The sequence below is a fragment of the Leucopleurus acutus genome, assembly GCF_964270905.1.
Source record: "Leucopleurus acutus genome assembly, chromosome: X".
Lineage (NCBI taxonomy): Eukaryota > Metazoa > Chordata > Mammalia > Artiodactyla > Delphinidae > Leucopleurus > Leucopleurus acutus.
Genome location: NC_139148.1, coordinates 13,129,991 through 13,157,189, shown reverse-complemented (window position 1 = coordinate 13,157,189; position 27,199 = coordinate 13,129,991). Strand labels below are relative to the sequence as shown.

The window sequence follows — 27,199 nt, the reverse complement described above, 5'->3', positions numbered from 1 at the left end:
AGCAAGCCTCCGGCAAGCCGTCGCAGGTCAGCTGTGCCCAGCTCTTTCCAGCTTCGCCAGCTTGGGGTGGGGCCACACTGGGACCCCCGCAGGTGACAAGTATGACTCAGCAGGGCCCGGGGCTAGGACAGAGACCAGAACGCCAGTGCAGGGACAAAATCGCCCGCAGTACGACAGGCCTCAAACATCATTTGAAGGACTCAAATTTGTGAACAAACAAAAATGTAATTCAAATCAGCTTCGGAGCGTTTGCGGCCTGTGCCTGAACAGGCCGCAGGTTTAGCCTACTAGGGAGGCCCGGCGGCTTCTGCAGTCACAAAACGCCCGCGGCCTCTGCAAAAGGCCCCCTTTGCCTCCGACAAACCCTACCGCGGCTCGACCAGGCCCCAGAAAAGGCCAGTCGGCTGGAGGGAGAACTTTCGGGTGCAGAGAATTGCATGCCCGCGACTGTCAGGGAGACTTTGAGGGCACAGTAGTCTCTCGAGACTAGAAACCATTTTCCTTTCTCGCTCTGAGATTTTTGCTTGGCTAAGCGGCGGCAGCCTCCCTGCCCCCTACCCCCACCGCCACGGCCACGGCCGCTGCAAGCAGCCAGGCCCCGCGGCCTCAGGGCTCGCCGCCCCGGGGCTCGCAGCCCCCACGCAGCCCCCACGCAGCTTGCAAGCCGCGCCTCCTTTCGCCCCACCCCCGCGCGCCCCCATCCGCCCCCGCGGCCGGCCCTGGGAGCGCCGGGCGAGTCCTTGCGCCTGCGCCTCGCCGACTTCCTGCCGCGGAACGCCCCGCCCACCCCTAGAAGCCCGCCTCCGAACGCCGCGTGAAACCTGCCTGCCACACGTCATTGGTCGAGGCGACGAAGCCGTCGGCTCCCAGGCCCGCCTCGCCACCGCCTCTCACTTTTCCCAGGGCGGATGCGCCTGCGCTCAGCTGCCTGGGCGGGCTGGGAGGCGCGGGTTGAAAAGTCTCGTTCCAAGTTTGGAGAGAGAGAGAAGAGCGCCTCAGACCTCGGTACCCGTAAGCGGGGAGGAGGTGAGAGAGAAGGACGCAGCGTCTGGGGAGCACCCAGGCTGTAAGACGGAGCTCAGGCTTCGAGAGCTAGAAGTGTGTGACGTGCCTGGGAAAGGCAGGAGCGCCTGCGGTTGGGCTGCTCTTGGCTAGCAAGGGGAGTCCGAGGAGGCGGCGAGGGGCGAACACCCGACGCAAGATGGCGAGTAAAGAGAGTAAGAGGCCCTGCGGGGCGGCGCGCGGCGGGGGGCGGCGGGCGTGCGAGGCCGCGGCACGCGCCGGCGAAAGGCGCGAATTGGCGTGAGGAGCAGGGGGCGGGGCCGGGCGCGAGGCTCGGCGCGCGGCTCGAGGGGCCTACGCGGGACGGGGCCGCAGCGCGGAGGGCTCCGAGCACTTCCGGAGCCGGGCGTGGGGCCGCGGGTTGGGCCCCCTTCCCGCCACCCTCCCCTCCCGCCACCCCCCTCCAGCGGCGGCGCTCCCTAGGCCCCCGGGCGGAGGCGGCCTCTGCCGCCGGAAAGCGGGCACGGCGCCTCCTAACACGAGCGCGCGTCGACCGCCTCGGGGTCGCGGCCCTTGTCCGGGGGATTCTGGAACCCGCTGGCTTATGGCTGCCGACGCGGGCTGCGTGGGATCAGAGGCCTCTCCTGGTGGGGGATGGAGGGAGCGGGCTGATGGGTTTCTGCTACACGTGGATTCGTCTCGCCGGGTGGGTCGGGGAGGTCCTCTACATACGGGTCGTCATCTTGGAACAGGTGCGAACAGCTGTAACCTGCAAAGCAATTGCGTTGTCTGTGTAATTACCCAATTTTGTATACGCAGGCGGTATTGATTTTAAAGTGCAAAAAAATAAGCTCCCTGGTGTTAATATTCTCTCCACGTTCTGGAAGAGCAGTTGGTTGTTCGTGTCCAAATTAGAGGTAAAGGGAAAGAGGAGATTAGGTGTGGTCGTCTTGAGGTGACCTCCAGTGGAGATTGTGACTCCGATTCCTCTCAGCCACTTAATCGTGTGGGCTTTCTCCAAATTTCAGTGTTTGAAGATACTGTGGAGGAGCGTGTCATCAATGAAGAATATAAAATCTGGAAGAAGAATACACCGTTTCTGTATGACCTGGTTATGACCCATGCTCTTCAGTGGCCGAGCCTTACCGTTCAGTGGCTTCCTGAAGTGACTAAGTAAGGGTTTCTGGCAACTTTTATTTCGCATAAATTTAACTATTGACTTGAATTTCCTAGGGTTTTTTTTTTGGCGTTTTATACATAGAACATACGCAAGTCATCAATTTAGACCTTGCGTGGTGTGGCAGGTGATTTTTATTTTCAGGACTTAAGCGATTTATGGGGTGGTTTCTGACGTATAAATGTGGCGTTAAAAGGGGACAAAGAATCTGTTGTGAGATTAAGGATATATGTAGGATGCACTGGATATATTTGACATTTCTTGGACTTAAATATAGATCAGCATTTCTTTGGGCCCCAGACTAATGGATTTCTTAATAACTTTATGGGAAAATAGCATGTGTACAGAAAAGTGCACAAATCATAAGCGTGTGGCTTGATGAATTTTTACAAAGTGAATACACCCTTGTAACCAGCCCCCAAGATGAATACGTCTTAATTGGCAAAGGTGAAGAGAATTTAGCAGCAGTTCACCAACGAAAAGGTGGTGGTGTTGGCTTATAGTATGGGATACACTTTGAGGTTGCTGTTGGTTTTTATAAGAGTGTTCTTTGCACCTCTTTGTAAAATTTCTCTGGTAATAATTGCTGACATTTATTGAGCACTTAGAACAGGGCCTGGCACATCTGAAGAGCTTTATGTCCTATTATTTGGTTTAATACAACAGTACAATAATTACTTTTTATCATTCTTTTTTTTAAATCATGTGGAAACTGGGGCTGAGATATGACATAACATGCCCCAGGTCACACAGTTGGTAAGTGGTGGAGCAGGCTTTCAAACCCAAACCAGGTGGCCCCAGAGTTGAGGCAACCTCTGCACTAGGTTATCTTTCTCATACAGTTGCACTTTTCCTAGTAGGAACTTGGCCTTGTACTTTATTTTTTTTTAATATAAATTTATTTATTTATTTATTTTTGGCTGCGTTGGGTCTTCATTGCTGCGCGCGGGCTTTTCTCTATTTGTGGCAAGTGGGGGCTACTCTTTGTTGCGGTGCGCGTGCCTTTGTACTTTAAAAGTGTATTAATTTTTGAGTATTGTGAGCATATAACTTAATGAGGATTAATCAAACTCTAGAGAGGGGATTTTGCAAGAACTTTTAAAAATAAGAGTAAATGACCTTCATATAAAACTCTTCATATGATGGCCAGATTTTCCGTATGTGAACATTGACTTCCATACAGTTAGGGACTTCCACTGGGCCTCCCAAAAATCTCAATGTAAATGTGCAGATGTGGGAAGAAGAGCCAAGAACTAAATAGTGGAGGTTTCTAATCCTTGACATTTATAACTTTGACCGTCAAATGCTTAAGGGTATTGAGGTTCTGGTTTAGAGCATCATGTGCATTTGACTCTTTGTGTCTTCCTGTTAAGCAGATGATTTACATTGGCTTGGATCTTTTTGACCTACTCTAACTGTAGAAAAGAGCCGAGGCTTTAAAGTTAGAGACGTGAGTTTGAATTCTGCCCCTTGCTTCTTAGCTTTGTGAATTAGGGCAAGTTGGTCAGTCTCTATCCTGGAGTAGTCTGGTCCGTAAATGGAGGTGCTCATGGTTCTGACAGCCTACACTTGAGGAAGTAAATAAGATCGTGCATGTTTAAGTGCTGGCGCAGAGTGACTACACAGTAAATGGTGACTGATGGTAATTATCCCACCCTTTCCTATTCAGAAATCATTTGTTAGGGTGGAATATCTCTCTTTTTCCATTTGTATTTCAATGAATGCTGTTTACTGAAGTCTTTTTATTTTTATTTATTTATTTTAACATCTTCATTGGAGTATAATTGCTTTACAATGGTGTGTTAGTTTCTGCTGTATAACAAAGTGAATCAGCTGTACATATACATATATCCCCATATCTCCTCCCTCTTGCGTCTCCCTCCTCCCACCCTCCCTATCCCACCCCTCTAGGTGGTCACAAAGCACCGAGCTGATCTCCCTGTGCTATGTGGTTGCTTCTCACTAGCTATCGGTTTTACGTTTGGTAGTGTATATATGTCCATGCCACTCTCACTTTGTCCCAGCTTACCCTTCCCCCTCCCCGTGTCCTTAAGTCCATTCTCTAGTAGGTCTGCGTCTTTATTCCCGTCTTACCCCTAGACTTTTTTTTTCTTTAGATTCCATATGTATGTGTTAGCATACAGTATTTGTTTTTCTCTTTCTGACTTACTTCACTCGGTATGACAGACTCTAGGTCCATCCACCTCACTACAAATAATTCAATTTCATTTCTTTTTATGGCTGAGTAATATACTGAAGTCTTTTTAAAATGTTACCTATAACATGTTTTACGTAAAGATTTTAAAATTATAGATCTGTGTATATCAGCCTTATAGATCTGTGTATATCAGCCCAGATATTACTTTTTTTTTAATTTATTTATTTTTAATTTTTTAATTTTTATTTTTGGCTGCTTTGGGTCTTTGTTGCTGTGCGCAGGCTTTCTCTAGTTGCGGTGAGCAGGGGCTACTCTTCTTTGCAGTGTGTGGGCTTCTCATTGCAGTGGCTTCTCTTACTGTGGAGCACGGGCTCTAGGCACATGGGCTTCAGTAGTTGCAGCACACAGGCTCAGTAGTTGTAGCTTACAGGCTCTAGGGCGCAGGCTCAGTAGTTGTGGTGCACGGGCTTAGTTGCTCCATGGCATGTGGGATCTTCCCAGATCAGGGCTCGAACCCATGTCCCCTGCATTGGCAGGCAGATTCTTAACCACTGTGCCACCAGGGAAGCCCCCCAGATATTACTTTTATATTAACACTTAGGAACTTAACAGAAAATACTTTAACTAAATTATATATTCCATGGTGTTCTTTGCATGCAAAGAAGTGGGATCTGGTTGTGGTATGTGCAGTGGCTCTGGGAATGCAAGAAAATGCCAGCCAGCCTGCATTCTTGGGTGTTGAGGACGGCTGTCTGGTGCTTTGCAGGGTTCTGTTTAGGGTATGAAGGGACTGTGATTGTGTTTCGTCACTATGTAGGACAGTAAAAATGTTGGCTACTCTTATAGCCTGGCTCTTTGAGAGATAGGCTCTACTCAACCTCATCAGGCTGGCCTTCTGCCTACATACAGCATGCTTCCGAATGATTACTTGCACTTTCTGAGCTGTTGTCCTTAAATTCACTTAGGTGATCATCCATATAATTGATTTGGCTCTTTAAACTTTTTATTTAGGTATTTCTAAGAAATTATTTTCCAAAACTGCTAGATCATTATTTCATATCTCTTAATTGGATAATTTCTTAAACATGTTAAGACTTACTCTCTACCTAAAAACCTGTGTATACATTCAAACTCAGATGATACAAAACTGCATAAGTCCCCCTTCCACATCCTCTATTCTCCCAGTTCCCTTACCCAGAGTGGAGGCAGTCCTTGTTTGGCGATTTCTTATCCATCCTGCCGGCATGAAGAAGTACATGCTGTGTCCCTCCATCTTTTTTTCTGGTAGCAAGTTGTTGACTTGACTTTGCATCTTAGTTCCCTGACCATGCCCCCTGCAGTGGAAGCATGGAGTCCTAACCACTGGACTACCAGGGAATTCCCAATTCACTTGACTTTTTAATTAGAAGTTTATATTGGAGACTTCTTTCCTATCAGCATACTTATATATATGTTCTTTTGTTTTAAAGGCTCCAAAAAATTCCGTTTATGGATATACTATAATTTATGTCACCAGTTCCTTATTGATGGATATTTGTTTTCAGTCTTTCGCTGCTTCAGGCAATGCTACTGAGAATAACCTTGTGATAATCTGTGGTTGTTGGGTGAATGTCTTAGCAGTAGAGTTAAAGTGGTCAAAGGATTCTGGCACTGAAAATGCACAAGGTCTTTTATAATGAGTGCTTCTGCAGCCTTAGGTGCATCCAGTATTGGAGGAAAATAGATATTGATTGGCTCAGGAAAATAGGCTTGTATTTTAATGATGGAGATGAAAGAATTTGTAGTAAAAAGAAAAATCCTTATGTGATGATCGGGTCAGGGGAAACCAGAATAATTGAATTTTAGAGTCAAAAGGAGTTTTTCAGACCCTCTAGTCCATCTGTGGTCCTGCTCCTTAGAAAGGTCATATGATGGATTGACGTGTTTAACCTGTAACTTTACCTGCTGGTCTTAGTTTTTTCTGCTTAATGCCATTAAAAAGAAGTCACTTTCTTCCTTTTATGTCAGTCCTAACATTGCTCTGTGCTGCCTCCTTTCTCTCAAGTATTCCTATTTCTTTTCAAACGGTTCTCATGAGATATGTTTAGGTTCCCTTTCATTTTAAGCCACTATTCCTTGTAAAGGTTTCATTTTGTCCAAATCCTCCTAAAGTACATTGCTAGAGCCTAATTTTCTAAGTATAGTTTTTCCAGTTAAAAATAAGTGAGTGAATGCTCATGTGTTTTGCCTTCTTCCCTATATAAGTTCATCTCAGATGAAATTAATTATCTTTTTTGATAGCCACGTCGTATTCCTGGTCACTGAATGCACGTCGACTCAGACCCATGTCTTTTTTCAAATAAACTGCTGTTGCTTAGCCATGGCTGCCTTATTCTTTTCTTGGAGTTTTTGTGTATTTATTGCTGTTTTTTACCCTAAGCCAAATATTGGTAAAATTTCATCTTGTATTTTTTAGTTATTAATAGATTTTTAAAAATAAATTTATTCACTTTTATCTGTGTTGGGTCCTTGTTGCTGCACGTGGGCTTTCTCTAGTTGTGGTGAACGGGGGCTGCTCTTTGTTGCGGTGCGCGGGCTTCTCTTTGCTGTGGCTTCTCGTTGCGGAGCACCAGCTCCAGGCGCGCGGGCTTCAGTAGTTGTGGCTTTCGGGCTCTAGAGCACAGAGTCAGTAGTTGTGGTGCCCGGGCTTAGATGCTCCGTGGCATGTGGGATCTTCCCGGGCCAGGGCTCGAACCTGTGTCCTCTGCATTGGCAGTCAGATTCTTAACCACTGCGCCACCAGGGAAGCCCAGTTATTAATAAATTACATGCCTAGAAGTAACCCACAAACCTTTTTTTCTAAACCACTGAATCCTTTGTGCAACTGGAATTTAGAAACAGATAGTCTAGGCTGTCTGATGCTGGGGCCCAGAGCCTTACTTCTCAGCCTTCCTTACTGAGATGGGACCATGGAACACAGGTGAAAATTGCTCTTCTAGATAGTACAAATGGGAAAGCATTGTTAATAGATCCAGATGCAGAATCATTGCTTAAGCATTGTTAATAGATGCAGATGCAAAATCATTTCTTGGACCAGGGTGCCAAGAGGTATCAGTGATTTCTTCAGCCACAAAGCGAGTTTCCACAGAATAGGGTAACAAAGACCCACCTCCCCTCTCCCGTAAAAATGAGAATGCCTATTTTATAAGCTTTAAGCACCGTAAATATAAACAAGGGGTTTTCACGTAGTGCCATTTTCACTCATAACCTGTTGTTTAGGTGAAGAAACTGAGGCCCACAGGGAAGTTGTGATTTAAGGAATTGCGTATAACTAATTTTAGTTTGAGCCAGGATTTAAACCCAGTTTTTCTGACTCAGCACTTTATTTTTTCCGTTGTACTTTGTTGCTTCTTACTCGGAAACCAGAAACAACTAGTGTATTTAAAATTGAAGATTTTTTTTTTAGGCAATAAGTCATGATTTATGAACATGGGGATGGGTGATGGACTGGATTTGTTAGCAACTGATTTCTTAAAGGATTAGTATGACTGTCTTTCTTTCCTAAACAGACCAGAAGGAAAGGATTATGCCCTTCATTGGCTAGTGCTGGGGACTCACACATCTGATGAGCAGAATCATCTTGTGGTTGCTCGAGTCCATATTCCGAATGATGATGCACAGTTTGATGCTTCCCACTGTGACAGTGAGAAGGGTGGTAGGTATACCATATATTCCAGCATTGGTGTCAAGGAATAGGCCTCTAATTATATGCTATTAAAACGTTGTACTAATATCTTTTGGCCCAGCAGTTTAACTTCTAGGACTTTATCCTACAGAACTACTCACCCACATGTGCACAAGGATTTTACAGTAGCAGTATTTGCAAGATTGAAAAATTAGGCTCAACCTAGCAACCCAGATGTTAGTTCATAGGAAGTTGGTCAAACACATTATGGTATGTTTGAAATACTGTGCAGCAGTTACTAAGAATGACCTAACTTTGAATTTTACACACAGACAGGGAGATAAATCTGTATGCAGTGGTATGGAAAGGTTTCCAAAATAAAGTGAGTAACTGGTATGTGTGATTATAGTAACTGTTTTGGTAACAGTAAGAATATGTGTTGGTGTAGGCATAGGAAAAAGTCAGGAGGCATTTACACCAAACGGTTAATAGTGGGTTTTTTATGGAAGCTGTTGACTCCCATCCCCCAATCCAATCATACATTCCCCTGTTTTGGTATTCCCACAACCACCCAAGTTTGGTGATTTTGCTAGGAGGACTCACAAGACTCAGCAGATTATGCTCATGGCTAAAGTTTGTTACAATGAAAAATACAAAAGCAGCAGGAAAAAGATAAGCATCAGGGAGTCTACAGAGGTCCAGCACAAGTCTCATCCAGGGCCACACAGGATGTGCTTTCCCTCTGGCAGCAAACGACAGGGACAAGTGTGGACTATCTCTGCTCAGGGACACCCATTCGAGGGTCAGGGTCTCAGTCTTTCATGGCGGTTGGTTTTGTAGGCACATCATATTGGCAGCCAGCCATGACAGCTGAACTCGGGACCCCCGTAATGAAATCAGGTGCGTATCATCAGTCTTGATATTTGTGCAAAGCAACCCTGACAGACTGGTACAGCATGGTCCCTTGCTTCAGATGTACCCCACAAAATCAACCCATCAGTGACATCGAGAACATTCTGAGGTCATGGTCCCAGGAGTTGGTCAAGGGTCAGTCATGGGCCCAGTGTCCGTCAGAACTGTGAGGGCTAAGCAACCAGACCTGCTGGGTTAGTGCTTTCCCCACAGCCCCAAATGGTTGAATAGAGCTTTCTTAATGAAAATAAAATTCTACTTTTTAGCTAAAGTCCTGCCACCCCTACTCCATTCCTCCTTGCTTGCTTCTCCAGAATTCATCACGGTCCTGAAATTAGCGTGCCGTTTTCAACTATTTGTATTTTTTATTATTCATACAGTAATAAACATACATAATGTTGTTTTGCAGTTTGCTTTTTTCATTCAGTTTTGTCTGTGTATACTATGTAAATGCCTAGGTCATTCTTTTAACAACCGTATAGTATTCCATTATGCTTAAACCTTAATTTATTCTTCTATCAAGGGGCAGTTGGATTGTATCTGTGTGGGTGTTTTGCTGTTAAGAGCAATGCTTCAGTGAACATCCTTGTTCCATCTCCTCGTACACGTGGGAGAATTTATGTAGTGGAGTGGAATTGCTGAGTTGTGTGGTATATTCATTGTCAACCTAAAATAATATAAACCTTTTCCAAAATGATTTACTCAGTTTACCACTTCCCACAATTCATAGTCCATTACCCTACAACCTTATGCATTATTTCTGTAAATATTGTTGTAATCAGAAAAATTTTAATGGCTGTTAGTCCTAAACTATGTACTTAATTGGACTTTCAGCTTAAGAATTAGTCTCTGTGCATGATACATGGAGATATTGTTATTAGTAACTTGTCCAGTGAATTACATTCTAACAAGTGACTACAGTAATTCACAGTTAACACCTTTTAAAATTTTCAGTTATGGTATTTTTAATGGATACTATTGTCATTAAGATAGTGATTTTTCAAGCTTTTCCTTTTGAGTTTGAGAAAACAAAGTGCTGTGTACACAGTAAATCTTACCTGGAAGCCCAGTTTTTATTAAAGGAGAGCTGTTGAGTTTGTTTTCACTAAAGGAATTTGGAAACTTGAGTATCTTTGTAGCAGAAGGGTGAGAAAGAATCCTTGGGGTCCACGGTGGTGGGAGATTGAAAATATAAAAGCGGCAGCTTTGGAGCAGGGTCTCTGGTGGTGGCAGGTGATAGGATCAGGAGGGGTGTCTTGGAAAGGCTGAGGCATTTTCTTCCATTGACTCGATGGGAAGGGGAAGTGCTAAGAGGGAAATGGGTGATTGCGTATGGTTGTGTGAGAGTTGTTGTGTGAAATGGGCTATGACTTTGAGCCTCAGAAATAGTAAGCAGTGTTTGCCATAGAGAAGAATGGCTAAATTCTTCCCGCCATCCCCCCACCCCCGGCCCCGTGGCTTGCGGGATCTTAGTTCCCCAACCAAGGATCAAACCCGGGCCCCGAAGTGAAAGCACTGAGTCCTAACAACTGGACCGCCAGGGAATTCCCAAGAATGGCTAAATTCTGATAGTAAGGCATGGGAGCTAGTGTTGCTTGAGCATTCCCACATAGCAGGGCCTGGCTGAAACTGAGAAAAGGCTTACTGCTTTCGGTGTGTTTTCGCCAGGCCCCAGCCAGTCTGTTTTAGTTGTTACCTGCCTGGTTTCATTAGGCATTTGAGTGAGTGTTACTTGACCTGAGACACAGGGTGAGCTGAAAAGGAATGTGCAAAGGAGAAGAGATATAGGTCAGGAAGAAGTAACAGTTATAATGTGAAGCCTCCGAGTTTTTTCAAGTCAGCAACTAATTCAGATTTGTATCTACGAGCACAAAAGAGAAAATGTTCTTGTTTGCTCTTATCTGCTTAGATGTTCTCTACTTGTATTCTTTCTATCACCTTGCTTCTGCTCCGAAGTTACACTTTTTATGTGGCTTTCTCACTTTTCCAAGGCCTTTTTTTCCCCCAAGGCCTTTTTAGTAACTATTTAACATTGTAGTCATATTCCTACACCAGATAGGGAGGTTAGCCCACTCATTTTAGCTTTGGCACTCCACTAGCAGTTGAACCGACATGTTCAACTGGATTGAATGTGTTCAGGGATTCTGGTGGAACTGACGTACGTGTGTGTGTGTGTGTCTGTCTGTCTGTCTGTCTGTCTGTCTGCCTGCCTGCCTGCCTGCCTGCCTGCCTGCCTGTCTGTCTTGGGATTGAGTGGGTGTTAGTTGGATTTCCGATATGAGGATGTTTTTGACTTTAGACTCAAGGAGTGTTCATACTCCTGAGGATGAACCTGTCTTAATGAAACCTAAAATACAATTCTAATTTCAGCACTTCCAAATGAGTTGTATTTGAACTAAAAGGCTTAGGTGTGTTAATTGTGTGGTTATTTGAATTTTCGTGAATAATTACATCATCTTCACAACTGAAAGAAGCTTATTTTTAAATGTTTTAAGTCCAAGGTGGAACTGAACTGCATAAAATAGGTATCAACATTTTCCAATTCACATGGGCTTCGAGAATAAATTAATTCCAAGTGACAAGCGAGCCTATATTTTTGTGTTCTTGCGTGCCCTCTCTCCCTCTCTCTTGGCAATTTGTGTTGTATTCTGTCAGATTAAAATCTCAGGTTGATTAAACTGAGTGACTTGTGAATTTTAATCGTAAGTGTATGTGTTTATTTCTTTCTTCTCACATTAGAATTTGGTGGCTTTGGTTCTGTAACAGGAAAAATTGAATGTGAAATTAAAATTAACCACGAAGGAGAAGTAAACCGTGCTCGTTACATGCCGCAGAATCCTCACATCATTGCTACAAAAACGCCGTCTTCTGACGTGCTGGTTTTTGACTATACAAAGCACCCTGCTAAACCAGGTATGTAGTAATAAAGTCAGACCATTGCTTGACCCTTCTTCTTGATTCAAAATGATAATAGCTTTGACGTCATTCAAACTAGTATACTCTAATTTTTAAAGGTTTAGAAATTGTTTCAGGGGTCCCAAAACCATGCCAAGTTCAGTGATTTAACAGAAGAACCTCACAGCAGGTTATTATATTCCTGGCTAAAGTTTATTAGAGCAAAGGATATAGAGCAAAAAAACGGGAATAAAAACTGGCTAAGGTTTATTACAGCAAAAGTTACAGAGCAAAGACAGGAGGAGAAAGATACACATCAGGCAGAGTCCAGAGAGGTCAGGCATAGTCTTGTGAATCCTTCTCCTCTGGGGCCACATACCACAGGGGCATAAATATCTCTGCCCAGGGAAGCCCATTTGAGTCTCAGTGTCTGGGGATTTTATGGAGGTCTGGTCACACAGGTACATTCTGCTCTGTGACCAGCCATGGTAAGGGAAACTCAGGACCCCAGCAGTGAAGCCAGATGCATCATGAATCTTGCTCAACAATCCTACAGGTCTCGACAAGCTGCCACAGCATGCCCCACTGCTCTGGGCATACACAGCTTCATCAGACGGCGACATGAAGAATTTTGTGAGAGTCACATTCCCAGGGGCTGGCTAGGTCAGTCATGGTTGCAGGCTACCTTGGAGACATGCAAGGACTGAACAGCCAGACCTGCTGTGTTAACTGTTTCCTCACAAAAATGTTCTTAAAACTGGACTTGGAGCTGGGGTGGGTTGTCACCATGTAAATTTGTGGGCTGGTATAGTTTTCAGTATTTTGTGTTAGAGCTTAGTACTAGGTTTTGCAAAGGAACAAGTCATTTTATGGTCACGAAACCTGGTTTGCATTGAGTATTTGAAATGAAGCACAGAGAAAAGCTTTTCAGGGAAGCAGAGAGAACAGCTTTTCAGGGTGGTTGTGGGTGAAACCAAGTCCTTGCTTGTGTGTGGTGCTTTTCCAGGCATTATGATAAATGTTACGGCTCACTCAGGAGTGGGAATTTGCTCTTACCAGTTCTGATAAACAGATAATCACTTAGTAGTTAATGTATTTCTTTTTCTTTTTTTTTCTTTTCTTTTCTTTCCTCCTTTTTTTTTTTTTGTTTTTTTTTTTTTTTTAGACCCAAGTGGAGAATGTAATCCTGATCTTAGGTTAAGAGGCCACCAAAAGGAAGGCTATGGTCTTTCTTGGAATTCTAATTTGAGTGGACATCTCTTAAGTGCATCTGACGACCATGTGAGAAACCTATTCTTCCTAATCTACTCATGCACTGAGAGTTAAAGACTGTGTCACGGACAGCTCTGCACTGATGGAGACTAATAGATGAAAGGTTTTCTAAGATAATACTGATTGTTGTGATAACATTTCCACAGGATTTAGAGAAATGGTTATCACACTGCCCTTTTGGAGCCTTAGAATTCCACAAAGCTCTTTTGAAGCAGCCTTAGAGTGGAAGGAAAGTGGGCAAAAGGTGTCCCATTATTTAAAAGTGGACCTCTGTAATGGAGACTCTTTAAAGTGTTTGTGAGGCCTGATTAATATAAATTACATTTTAGTTTAGTTGTTTTTTGGTTTTTTTGGGTTTTTTTATACTGTTTTTTAAGTGTACAATCTGTAGGTTTTAGTATATTTACAAAGTTGTGAAACCATCACTAGTATCTAATTCTAAAACATTTTCATCAAATGTCACAAAAAGTAACTCCATACCCATTAAACAGTCACTCCTCACTCCTTCCTTCCCCGAGCTCCTGGCAACCACTAGTTTACTTTCAATCAATAGATTTGTCTTTTCTTGATATTACATATAAATGGAATCATATAGTATGCGGCTCTTTCTGTCTGGCTGCTTTTATTTAGCATTAATGTTTTCAAGGTTCATCCATGTGAAAGCAGTGTCGGTACTTCATCCCTTTTTATGGCTGAACAATACTCCATTATATAGATATACCACAATTTATTCATTTATCAGTTGGTAGACATTTGGGTTGTTTCCCCTTGGGGCTACTTTTGAGTATTGCTACTCTGAACATTTTTGTACAGGTTTTTGTGTAGGTATGTTTTCATTTCTCTTGGGTAGTCACCTAGGAGTTGAATTACTGAGTCATGTGGTAACTTTATGTTTAGCTGTTTGAAGAACTGCCAAACTTTTCCAAAGCAGCTGCACCACTTCACATTCCTACCAACAATGTATGAGGCTACCAGCTTCTCCATGTCCTCACCAACACTTGTTATGGTCTGTCTTTATTATAGCCATTCTAGTGGGTGTGAAGTGGTATTTCATTGTGGTTTTGACTTATATGTACTAATGGTGTTGAGCATCTTTTCATGTGCTTACTGGCCATTTCTGTACCATCTTTGGAAAAATTTGTATTGAAATCCTTTGTCCATTTTCATTTTGTATTTCCTTGAGAGTGCTTTATATATTCTAGATTCAAGTCCTTTATCAGATATATGATATTTTTTTAATTTCTCCCATTCTTTGGGTTGTCGCTTCACTTTTTTTTTCCCCCCCGGTATGCGGGCCTCTCACTGTTGTGGCCTCTCCCGTCGCGGAGCACAGGCTCCAGACGTGCAGGCTCAGCGGCCGTGGCTCACGGGCCCAGCCACTCCGCGGCATGTGGGATCTTCCCGGACCGGGGCACGAACCCGTGTCCCCTGCATCGGCAGGCGGACTCTCAACCACTGCGCCACCACGGAAGCCCTCTTTTCACTTTTTTGATGATTTCCTCTGAAGCCCAGAAGTTTTAAATTTTGAGTTCAGTTTATATATTTTATGTCACTTTTGCTTTTGATACCATATCTAAGAAACCATTACATAATCCAACATCACAAAAATTTACACCTATGTTTTTTCTAAGAATTTTACAGTTTTAGCTCTTATATTTAGGTCTTCGATCCATTTTGATATGGTGTGAGGTGTAGAGGTCCAACTTCATCCTCTGTGTGTGGCTATCTAGCTTTCCCAGCCAATCTTTCCCTGTTGAGTTGCCTTGGCATCTTTTAATATAAAGTGTTTTAATTAATGAAAAGTACCACACAAATGCAAAGTGATCTTGTTAATTTATTATAGATCAACGTTTGTAGCATTCTTGCCACTAACAGCCCCATATTTTCTTTCATGGTTCCCATGCTGTAAGCCTGAAGTGTCTGGTATGACTCCAAGTACAAGCCGAGAGTAGACTTCTGGAGCTTTTGAAAGCTCATGTAACTTGGCCACAGTTAGCGTTTTATGTCAGCTTTGTGAGAGAAGGTTACTTGCCTTCTTCCTTAGTATATCCCCATACCTAGAACAGGGCCTGTCACATCACAGACCTTCTTTATTTGTCTGTTAATTGCAGTTTCTGTTCAGCTTTTTGAAATATTGAAAGTAGGCAATTGGCCCAATCAAGATTGTTTAGTTACAAACAACCAAAACCAACTCTGGCTGATGGTTTTGTTTTGTTTTGTTTTCTATAATTTTTCTCTACCTTTTTGTAAATTTTAAATTTTTACTATTTTTATTTTTTGTTTTTAAGGATATTCTTCAGGGGCATTTTCTGAGTGATCTTTTAAAAAATATCTCTTTTAATTTGTTTTTAAAAAATAAATGTATACCCCCTTCACCTATTTCTCCCACCCTCCACCCCTGGCAACCACCAATCTGTTCTTTGTGTCTATGAGCTTGTTTTTTGTTGTTGTTTTTAAGTTTCCATATATAAGAGAGATCATGTGGTATTTGTCTTTCTCTAACTTACTTTGCTTAGCATACTGCCCTCAGAGTTCATTTTGTCACAGATGACAAGATTTCCTCTTTTTATGGCTGAGTAGTATTCCATTGCGTATATACAGCACATCTTTATCTGTTCATGCATTGATGGATACTTAGGTTGTTTCCTTGTCTTGGCTATTGTAAATAATGCCACAGTGAACATGGGGGTGCAGATATCTTTACGAGTTAGTGTTTTCGTTTTCTTTGCATAAATACCCAAGTGGGATTGCTGGATCATGTGGTAGTGCCATTTTTACTTTTTCGAGAACTTCCAAAACTATTTTCCTTGGTGGCTGCAAAGATGGTGCTGGCTGATTTAAACAGAAAAGTAATTGATTGGAAGGGCCTTGGGTAGGGTAGCTCACAGAAGTGCTGTGGCGGCTAGAAAATGGTCTGGAAAAAAGGGAGGCCGGGTCATTGACCCAAATTAGGCCAGTGAGGATGTCATTCTTGCCACCCTTGGAAAGTGGATGTAACACCCCCGCCCCCCAATCATCAGAACAGATTCTCCTTTTGTTGCTGTTCACAATTCGAAGACCTGGTCAGATGATTGAGCCCATGTCATGTTCTTGCAACCATGCTCCAAGGGAGGCTGGGAAGCAAGGGTCTACCTCAGTTCTCTGGAAGGAAGCTTTCCTTTGTTTCCCTCAAAGTGAACATCCTCCCAACAGGGAGGATGGGTTATACTCAGGAACTTAACTGCTAGTACTTTTTGAAGACACCAGGCTGGGAGTTGCTAGTCATAATTAATAGCTGACGTTTCCCAGGGGCTCCACATATGCCAGGGATCTTGCTAATGTTCCCAGGATCCTTCTGAGGTGAGGAACAGGTGATGGCAAGAGTTCCACACGTTCCGTCTCTTCCGTGCATGTACATTGTGCAAGTACCAACAGAGACTAAGGGCCATGTGTATTATGTAACAGAAACCCTTTCAGGTAAAAAAAGTGATTTATAAAGAGATGAAGCTGATACTAGTGTCAGTGGAATTAGGTCGAATATAGCTTAATGGAATTACCTCTTGTTTTAAACCATTGAGATGAGAATCATTGTGCTATAGCTTGCAGTATTTTTTCATAGAAACTTAAGACTTTTCTCAACTATTTTTATGATGAGATGTTAAGAAGAGACTCAACTCCCAGAGTCTGCTGATCTGTGATCTTTGAGGTCTGGGCAGGCCCTGTGGCATCTTCCAGTAGCCTCATAGGGGTTCCTAGGTCATTCACCTTTTGCACTTCCCGATGTGTGTAGTGGTTTCTGCCATGAAGTGAGACTTGGCCAAAGGCTTTTGCTTTTTAAGAGGCATATTTTAGTTTTAATTCCCAGTCTCCCAACCCAGCGTTAAGTTTTAAGATGTGCATTTCTGTTCAGTAGATACCGAACACCAGGCTGTCAGTGTTGTGTTGTGTAATCTGGGTGAATTTTAGATACTTGACTGAATGTATGTAGGTGGAAGCTCTATCTTGAATTTCTTGCCTGCCACCATGCTGTCTTCCTGTCCCCATTACACTGTATCTTCCTTGCCCTCTGCATCTCAGATTGTGGAAGCTGTACCAATACACTCTTCTGTTTATGAAGCTTTACTTTTGTTTATATTTCCTCCTCGTGTTTATTTGTAACTTTTATATAGTTAAGTAGTTTTGTTTTTAATAAAGGTGTTTTAAATAAGGTGTTAGCATTTAAATTCAGTATCTTATAACTTGTTTTGTTCCTTCTTCAGACTGTCTGTCTGTGGGATATTAATGCAGGACCAAAGGAAGGCAAAATTGTGGATGCTAAAGCGATTTTTACTGGCCACTCGGCTGTTGTAGAGGATGTGGCCTGGCACCTGCTGCATGAATCATTGTTTGGATCTGTTGCTGATGATCAGAAACTTATGATGTAAGGTGGAAAATTCAGTGGGGTCTCATTATATGGGTGTCCTGAATGGCCATCAGTGATTGTGGTGGCCTGTGGTTTGATTTCTTTTTTTTGTAATTATGTCTTGGCCTTCAAAAAAAAGAAAAAAAATAGCTTTAGTGAGGTATAATTGACATAATAAACTGCAAGTAGGTATGGCCTTTTTACATAAAAGTTACTGTGCTGTATGGTTGAACACAACTTTTTATTTAGAAAAAGAAAGGAAAACAGGTATGTACACACAAAGAAACATGCTTAGGGCAGTGGTATGTATCAAAATTGGGATCAGGGTGGTTTGCATTGAAGTTGAGGGAGAGAGTGATTGCATCAAGGCATGGCCACGGGGCTGCATTCAACTGCCTGGAATGCTTTTTATCTCATAAGCTAATATCTGAGGCAAACAAAGCAAAACACGGAAATCTGACAAGGCTGTAGGCATCAAATTGTTATTTTCTTTATGTAGCATTTTGTGTACGCTTGAAATAGCTGGTAATCCAGACAGGAACGTAAGGAACGAGAAGGCAGAAATAGCCCTAGTTTGTTTTGCGCAGGTTTAGCACATATCAGTTACTGGTTGGAAGTCCAACTCTGCGTGGTTGGTGTCCCTGAAGGGGCGAGTTAGCGAGAGAACAGTGGTGTGGGGTGGTGCTGGTGTGGGCGCCAAGCGTTGGGGAGAGAGGCTGGGTCGGGTTGAGCAGCCTGCTCGTGTGCTATGTGCCTTGCTTGTACCTTTGTGTTTTAGATGGGACACCAGGTCCAACACCACCTCCAAGCCGAGCCACCTGGTTGATGCGCACACCGCTGAGGTCAATTGCCTGTCGTTCAATCCCTACAGCGAGTTCATTCTCGCAACTGGCTCTGCGGATAAGGTTTCTTAAGTTTTTGCATACTTGGTGTTTACAAACCCAGTGGTCTTGTTACTGCAATATTTTAAAATTCTTATGTAAAGTGCATAAATGAATTCCTTTTCATTTATTTTTCTTCAGACTGTAGCTTTATGGGATCTGCGTAATTTAAAATTGAAACTCCATACCTTCGAATCTCATAAAGATGAAATTTTCCAGGTATGTGACAGTTTTCTGATATCTGTCAGATTTTAGTAACGTTTTGGTAGAGGGAAATCAAAAAATTTTTTTCTTTTATATCATGGTCAGTGGGCATTGTTTTTTTGTTGTTGTTTTGTTTTTTTTGGCCAAACCTCGTGACTTGCAGGATCTTAGTTCCCCGACCAGGGATTGAACCCACGCCCTCGGCAGCGAAAGCGCAGAGTCCGAACCACTGGACTGCCAGGGGAATCCCTGTTTTTTATTTTTGAAAGCTCCTCTTCTCCTGTGTAAGTTAACTAGTGAGAAATAACTTGGATCTTTTTAGAAACTCTTAGTTCAGAAGTAGAAGGAAAAAACCTTGCAAAATAGGATCAGTTTAAAAAGTGAAGGGAGTTCCCTGGTGGTCTAGTGGTTAGGATTCGGCACTGTCACTACTATGGCCTGGGTTCAGTCCCTTGTCGGGGAACTGAGATCAGCCGTGTGGCACGGCAATCAATCAATAAAATAAGTAAATAAAATTTTAAAAAGTGAAATCCAGAGATTCTTCCCTTAAGGTATATCAGCATGGTGGGTCCTCTAGTGAAAAATATCTTGTATGTGGTTTAAAACAGAGATTTGCATAGGCTAAAATATACTTCATTGAAAATGTTAAAAGCTTCTGGGATGGTTTTGGGGCTGAATAAGTTTATTTGGACCCCTAGCTGAGTTCCCTTGTGTTGGGGAGTATGACCTTCCTGGGGGAAAGCTGAGGAGATGGTCCAACAAAATTGAGTTATTTGCAGTGAGGTGGATGGACCTAGAGTCTGTCATACAGAGTGAAGTAAGTCAGAAAGAGAAAAACAAATACCGTATGCTAACACATATATATGGAATCTAAGAAAGAAAAAAGGTCATGAAGAACCTAGGGGTAAGACGGGAATAAAGACAGACCTACTAGAGCATGGACTTGAGGATACGGGGAGGGGGAAGGGTAAGCTGGGACGAAGTGAGAGTGGCATGGACATATATACACTACCAAACGTAAAACAGATAGCTAGTGGGAAGCAGCCGCGTAGCACAGGGAGATCGGCTCGGTGCTTTGTGACCACCTGGGAGGGTGGGAGGGAGGGAGACACAAGAGGGAAGAGAGATGGGGATATATGTATATGTATAACTGATTCACTTTGTTATAAAGCAGAAACTAACACACCATTGTAAAGCAATTATACTGCAGTAAAGGTGTTTAAAAAAAAAAAAAAGAGTACCTGAAGGGACAGGACAAAGAGGGTGAGGGCTTGTAGGCCAAGGAGAGGGTATAGAACACGAAATGGGAAAATGTCAAGGATTAGAACAATATCCACAAACTTAGGAACGGATGATTCTTTACATTTTCAAATATGTATTGCTAGGTCCACTGGTCTCCACATAACGAAACTATTCTGGCTTCAAGTGGTACTGATCGCCGCCTGAACGTGTGGGATTTAAGGTAACTCAGTATCTGGTGACAAGAAATTGCATAAATATGCTAATCTGGCAGATTATGTAGTAATTCATAAACTAGAAGAGCAATTTGCTAACCCCAGTTTAATAAGTCTAATATTAATTTTAAGTACCTTCCTGAAGAGTCTGTTCCATAAAATAGAAGTGAATCAGCAAATGGACTGTAAAGTAAATTTATGCATGTGTGAGTTTTGTTTTTCTATTGATAATTAGGACTGAAGTCAGGGGGCGGGGGTGCATGTGTGTTTCAACATCAAAATGATGGCATTGAAAACACTTCTGCTGTAGAAGGGGGTAAAGACATGAGCTGTTCATGTCTCCTTGGGTCACACTTACACCTGCAGGACTGGTCTTTCTCAGGTTTTTTACCATTTGCTCTTCTGTGCTTTCATTGGTTCTCTTCGCAGGTATGAGCTCCCGCTGTGGGTTGTGTAACTGCTGGGGTAAACTTGGGAACAGGATAAGCACAGCCCGTGCTGTCAAGAGATCTTAAGTTCTTCTGGGCGCTCATTGTGTAAAGAGTTGCTCCCAATTCTTAAAGTTCCTTGACTGCAGAGTTGCTGTTGCAAGAATTTCAGACTCCTTTGCTTTTTTTGAGCCTTTAGAGCCATTAATAATGTTCCGTTACATACATCTCTGTAAGATGTCCTTATCTCAAATTTAAATCATTAAATTCCTGAAAATAACTTCTTTCCTACCTGTATTGCTTTGAAGTGGACTAAGTTTTTAGTCAAGGCTGCCTTACTTACAGAGACAGTAGACCCACTTTTCAGTGTATGGAATAGAGACACTGCAGAATAAAATGCTTGTGTTGTAAAACTGCTAAACATCTAATGTTCTGTGTTCTTATGGAACAAACTCTGGCTGTGATAGATGCTTGAAAATGTAGAGAATCTTTAAAACAGACACTTGAGTGATTTTTTTTTTAACTTGAAAACAATTTTAGTAGTAAAATTAGAAACCTTAAACAAAAACTACAGTGTTGTATGAACTGGTGCAGCAAGGTTTGAAAGTCTGATGTCCTGGCAACTGGATTGTCTTTAGGGGTGCCGTAAATAAATTTGCAGGCATTGTATAATTTCTTCTTAAAGTTTATTCATGTCTTGCTTGCTGTTAAAAGCATACATTAGATAAAATTATGGATTAAAATGGTCGATGTTAGCGATTGTTCTCCTGACAGTGGGAGGAGAAACATAATTGTCTAGCAGTCCCATGTGTTTGGCTTGTTCGATTAGCTTTATTGGAAAGAAAAAGTCTAGCACATGGAAAGTTGTGTATTTTGGCTGTATTTTTTTTTTTTTTTTAGCAGCTATTACTAGCAAAGTCCACCTGTGTACCTAGGTATCAGGGCTGATGATTGGTGTGTAACGAGTGATTTCACTGTTGGAACTGCTGGCAGCAAATTCTACAAATTGACGTTTTTAAAGATAAGAAAAAATTAAAACTTAACCTTTCCTTGGCTTATATATTCCATAGTTAAAGTTGTTTTGTTGTCATATCTTTAGACACATCTACAGTACTGATGTGTAATTGTATTTCACTCCTGGGATGAAAAAGGCGTTAAGAGTGAAGTGTAGGGACTGGGCATCAGTTCTTCTGTAGATATTTTATATTCTTTTCACCTTTTAATCCTAATGCAGGAAACACCTCAAGTTAAAATATTGAATGAATTTTAAGTTAATATTTATTAACAATAATTACTATTCTTCAGCTTCAGTTATGAACGGCTCTTATTACCATTTCCAGGAAGTAAGCACCACACCCTCCCACCAAATAATTAATACAAAAACTCTAACCGATAACACTAGAGAAGTAAGTTGCTTTTAGAGTGTGTGTTTTAGGATGGGATTTGTGGGCTGATGCTGGCTTTGCAAACATTGATGCTAGAAGAATTTCAGTAATGAAGGCATTGTGTTCTTTCTCAATAGCAAAATTGGAGAAGAACAATCAGCAGAAGATGCAGAAGACGGGCCTCCAGAACTCCTGGTATATATTGGCTTTTCTTAATGCAAGATGAAATGTCATATGCAGACTGGACTATTTGTCATTGTTTCATGTATCTGGAAAATGAGTCAAGAACTTCAAATTCTAGCTCTTGAAGATGATTTCAAATTGGAGGCCTTGGAGGTTATTGTGATAGAGTTTTGACATTTATTGAAAATAGTAAATAGAGCCCAGTAGGTTTTACCAATGTTTCACTAAGAATAATTTAGGCTCCTGGAAAAATAGTGTATAATAATTTCTCACTGATTCTCTCAATTATGATGTTTCTGAGGGTTTGGGGGTGAGGGGCATTGATATTCAATTAGCAATACTTAACACTTTCTAACAGTATGGAAAAACTTAATGACCTGATTAAGTTCCCTGCTCAGAAAAATGAATGCTTCCTCGATCTTGTTGATGCCAACAGTGCCCACCATCTTCCTCCCATTCCTAATTAAATTATCTTGGCATCTCCTTGGCCCTTTGAAGGTTTGCATGGTGGTATCTGTCCTCATCCTTCCTGACTCTGAGTCCTTCATTGTACACTTCAGGTCACTTTTCTATGATTCATTGCCAGACTTGGTAATGGTTCTTTGTCCTCACTCTGAATTCAACATTTATCTCCACCAGTCATTTGGCAGATAACCACTCGTTCCTCTGTAACGTATATTTAGCTCTTAGGCCAGTACTAATTTTTGGAATGCTTGGGCTTTGCCCACCACTTTTAAAAGGTAAAGAAGGCCATTGAGGATGAGCCCTGCACACAGAAGATGTTCACTAGATGCCACATAGTATGGCCATCCGAGACCCCCTTACTCCTTGCCCTGTGTGTTACCGTGCCTGATGTACTAGCACGTTCAGTGTTAATACTTCTGCTGCTTATAGTATTTCTCAATAAAGTGCTACCATAGACAGATGACAGCATCTAAATGCTGTATTCTGTATTGGGTGTCTTAATTTGAGAAGTCTGTTTTGTGATGCAGGGCCTCGTAAATTTTTTAAGTCTTTTTTTAGCTAAGGTGTTGCTACCAACCATTTTTACTTTTTTCTTTTTTTTTACTTTGTTAACGCTTACTGAGATATAATTTACAGATCATACAGTTCACTGAAGTATACACTTCAGTGATTTTTACTATGTTCATAGAGTTGGACAACTGTCACCACAAGTCAATTTCAGAATATTTTTTTTTACCTCAAAAAGAAATTGTACCCTTAACCATCACTTCCCAGTCTTCTTTTGTGAGCCCCCGGCTACCACTAATCCACTTTCTATCTCTCTAGATTTGCCTGTTCTGGATGTTTCATATGACAGGAATCATGCAGTATGTGGTCTTTTGTGACTGATCCTTGCACTTAGTGTATCATGTTTTTAAGGTTTCCTGCTAGTTTTTGATATTACAGGGAGAGGACAATGTATTTGTACAATGTCTCTGTAACAGTTTCATGGGCCTTGACAAAATCCACTAGTATTTTGCTTCTTTTTTCATGAGAGTCTGAAATCAAGGGACATTTAAGTGTCGTAAACTGGATACTAACAAGAATTTAAATATAACAATGTCTTGATTTAATGACTCCTGTATTCCAAGCCTGTGGTCTGAAAGGATTTTCACTTATGTCCCCTTTATGACTACATTTAAAAGCTGTTTATCCCATCTTATACTAGGTAAAATAGTTACATTGCATATAACCTAATTGGTGGAGATAGATCTCACTGTCAAACTAAAGTCAAATCTGACTTTCTGTCAGGAAGGGTGACTTACCAGTTCATAACAAAGTATTCATATTCTCCATGTGAAAATTGTTTCTTTTTCTAAATTTTTTTTTTGGCTACACTGGGTCTTGGTTGCTGTGCGCAGGCTTTTTCTCTAGTTGCAGTGAGCAGGGGCTACTCTTTGTTGTGGTGTGCGGGCTTCTCGTTGCAGAGCATGGGCTCTAGACCACAGGCTCAGTAGTTGTGGTGCACGGGTTTAGTTGCTCCGCGGCACATGGGATCTTCCCAGACCAGGGCTCGAACCTGTGTCCCCTGCATTGGCAAGCGGATTCATAACCACTGTGCCACCAGGGAAGTCCTCTTTTTTTTTTGGCCGCGCTGCGTGGCACGTGGGATCTTAGTTCCCTGACTAGGGCTCGAACCTGCGCCCCCTGCAGTGGAAGCACGGAGTCTTAACCACTGGACCACCAAGGAAGTCCCAAGAACTGTTTTTTCTGAATCTTAATTCTAAGATAAATAAAGCCCAGTGCAGGAAGTAAGACTGCCCGCTTCAGCATTTCTTAGCAAATACCTCGGTTTAGGTCTTATGGGGGACCTTCTGGAGTCCCAAGAATTCTTTTTTTCCCCCAGCCTTGGGGCAGTGTGCCTTGGAGAGATTGAAGGATGGCTGAGAAGTATGCCTTTCCATTAGTAAGGGGGAGAAGGGGATCTTTCAGGGGGCCACAGAAGAACCAGGAGACTCCAGGTTGGCCAGTTTTAGGAGAGTATGTATAACATAAGACATCCTGGAAATGTATGACCTTGAATATTTGTATCTATATATTTGCTAATGAGGCAGAATTTTAGTGTTAATTATATTAGCTATGGAAATGGCACTGTGGTCGTGAAGGAAAATGTCCTTTGTTTTCGGTGATGCAGGCTGAAGTATTTAGGGGTTAGGTGTGCTGTCTGCAACTTTGTGGTGGCTCAGCAGGTGGTGTGTTAACGAAATAGTATTTGGGGAACCTAGGTGATGGTTATCCAGGCGTTCGTTGTACTATCCTATCACCTTTTTTGGAGGGTTTGGAAGTTGCCAAAATCAAGAGTGGTGGAGGGCTGGCTTACTAAGCCTGTACCACCCTCACTCCAAACTGCAGTTCAGCGACCCATTACAAGACTGATGCTCTAAAAACTAACTTCTAACATGAGACATGAAACCAAGGCTTTTTTCCTTCTTATTAACAGTTTATTCATGGAGGACACACCGCCAAGATATCAGATTTTAGTTGGAACCCCAATGAGCCTTGGGTCATTTGCTCGGTGTCCGAGGATAACATCATGCAGATATGGCAAATGGTGAGCCTAAAGTATTTATTTTTCCTCAATGACTATCTTGGAGAGATTTTACTAATGATGTAATGTAATAGACATATATCAAATATTTATAGAAAGTCTGAAAAGACCTTTTTCCATTTTAACAGCAGTCTTTAGTTCAATATGCACCTGTTGGGTTGGGAGAAATCTGTGCACGTTGATGTAGACATAGTACCTGCTCCGATTTTCATGATCGTTACGCCCTTTATCAGCTGGGCTCTTGGCTTCACTGCTCCATGTCCAGTGTCTGATATGTCGTAGGCATGAAGGATACGGGTGGAAACATCAGTGCGTTCACACTGAGATACTGAGTTCTGTGGTGATGTGCACTAAGCACTTCAGGACTATCACTCCGTCGAAGTGTCTGAAATGCTTTTGGAAAACACCTTTTATGGATAACTGAAATAAGTAGTAGTGCATGGGCAGCTAGGTGTGTGTGTGGAGTTACATGCTGGCAAATAATTTTTGAGAACACTGGCGTGCCTTTTCCTCATGAAATTTATTGGTCTTTGGGGGTAAAACAAAAAGGAAACTAAGTTTTACTCCAAAATGTGTCCACATTTAATTTCCAGCACTAAATCACGCTGGCCAGTGACAGCTAAAATCTGGATAGAACTAGTGAATGCTATTTTTAGATAGTCTTGTAAAATCTTTGGGGAGTTTTACCTCTGATTTTATTTGGTTGTCTCCAGGCTGAAAATATTTACAATGATGAAGAGTCAGATGTCACAACATCGGAACTGGAGGGGCAAGGATCTTAAACCCAAAGTACGAGAAACGTTTCTATTGAATGTAATGCTACACAAATGCTTGATTTATCAAGCGCCAAAATGGCATTGTATAGTAGAAAGTCTAAGTGGGGTGGCATATGGCGTTCTTTACCTTCTGATCCTAGCACTTTTCAAGTGAGCTATTGCGTACTGTATCATATTGTAGCTTTTAGGGAAGAAAGGAATGTTGCTTAAGAAAGATCATCAGCCATTGTTTTAAAATACAGTAGCAGGGTACTGCCTTTGATTCAACTATTTTAAGTCCTTGTTTTCTCAAACTAAGTGCTTGCTCTTCCCAAATATGCAAGAATAATTAACTTTTACACTTTTCCCCTCCAACACTTCTTGATTGGCTTTGCAGAAATAAAGTTTTAAAATAAACTTTGTTTTATTCTTTTAGAACCTGGGTTGGGTGTGTGTGTGTGTGTATGGATGGATCTATGTATGTCCCTTCATGAGGAGGCTGTCAGGGTATACATGCTGAGAACTACCTGAATTTCTTTCCAAGGTACGCGATGGCATCCTATGCAGACGTGGGGAGAAGTTAGGTGTCTGTATTTTGTGCTTGATTGGTGAATCTAGAACTACCTAAAACTTAATGTCATTTGACCCATATGCTATTTCTGCCTTAACTTGGGCAGCTTTAAACAAACACGAGATTTCTCCCCAAGAAAGAAAAGCTTGTGTGGCAGGTGAGCAAAGGGGACAGACTGGCCTGCAGCTTGGCCCTCAACCTCTGCTGTGAGGCCTGCCAGCTAGGGATGGTTTTCGCATTGATTTTTTTAAAGAAATATTTTTTAAGCATTTTAGTGAGTCAGTCAGTCAGTCAGTCGCACTGCACAAAGCGTAGCGTCCTAACCACTGGCCAGCCAGGGAATTCTCTACATTGATTTTTAAAGGTTGTTTGTTGTTTAGGAAGAAACAACCACAGTAATCCTAAAATACTTACTTGCTGACTTACCTGACTTACAGGAAAAGTTTGCCAACTCCTTCGTATATTTGACTATATGTGCTTAAATACTTTTTGTTCACCATCAAATAAGGTCTTTTCCTATGTGCCCCTGTGTACATACCTACTCTCCTGCTGTTGAGATAGGTACACCCTGGAATGTGCTAAGAGCACCCAAACTGAAGAAATCCAGTCCTTGTAGATTTTTGAAGCTCTGACAGCAACTACACTGTAGAGTTTTCCTAGTCCTCTATTTTAGAGGTTAAAAAAAGGTCTGGCTACATAAAACTCGTCTTCTGTCACCCAATCTGAGTGGCTGGTGCCCCATCTTCTTTCTTGAATCATACAATAATGAAACTATTTTTTAAGGCACAAGGAACAGTATCTACAACTGTTTTTGCACTTGATCGG

General features: G+C 42.1%; 1 protein-coding gene across 3 annotated transcripts; it reads left to right on the top strand.

Annotated features, from left to right (window-relative positions):
* Positions 1-908: 908 nt before the first annotated feature.
* On the top strand, positions 909-26,187 carry RBBP7 (RB binding protein 7, chromatin remodeling factor; the record flags this gene model as incomplete). Of its 3 annotated transcripts, none has more annotated exons than XM_082865447.1 (12): positions 909-1,005; positions 2,031-2,175; positions 7,886-8,031; positions 11,653-11,826; positions 12,974-13,089; positions 17,319-17,479; positions 18,240-18,366; positions 18,484-18,561; positions 19,932-20,008; positions 21,951-22,008; positions 24,941-25,051; positions 25,762-26,187. In XM_082865447.1, 12 exons carry the CDS (start codon positions 909-911, stop codon positions 25,828-25,830), a joined length of 1,359 nt encoding a protein of 452 aa, XP_082721573.1. In that variant the 3' UTR covers positions 25,831-26,187. The 3 variants fall into 3 exon arrangements, with proteins under 3 accessions (XP_082721573.1, XP_082721572.1, XP_082721571.1); XM_082865446.1 differs by lacking the exon at positions 909-1,005 and adding an exon at positions 1,063-1,217 and having other exon boundaries at positions 11,680-11,826; XM_082865445.1 differs by lacking the exon at positions 909-1,005 and adding an exon at positions 1,063-1,217.
* Between the last annotated feature and the right edge of the window lie 1,012 nt (positions 26,188-27,199).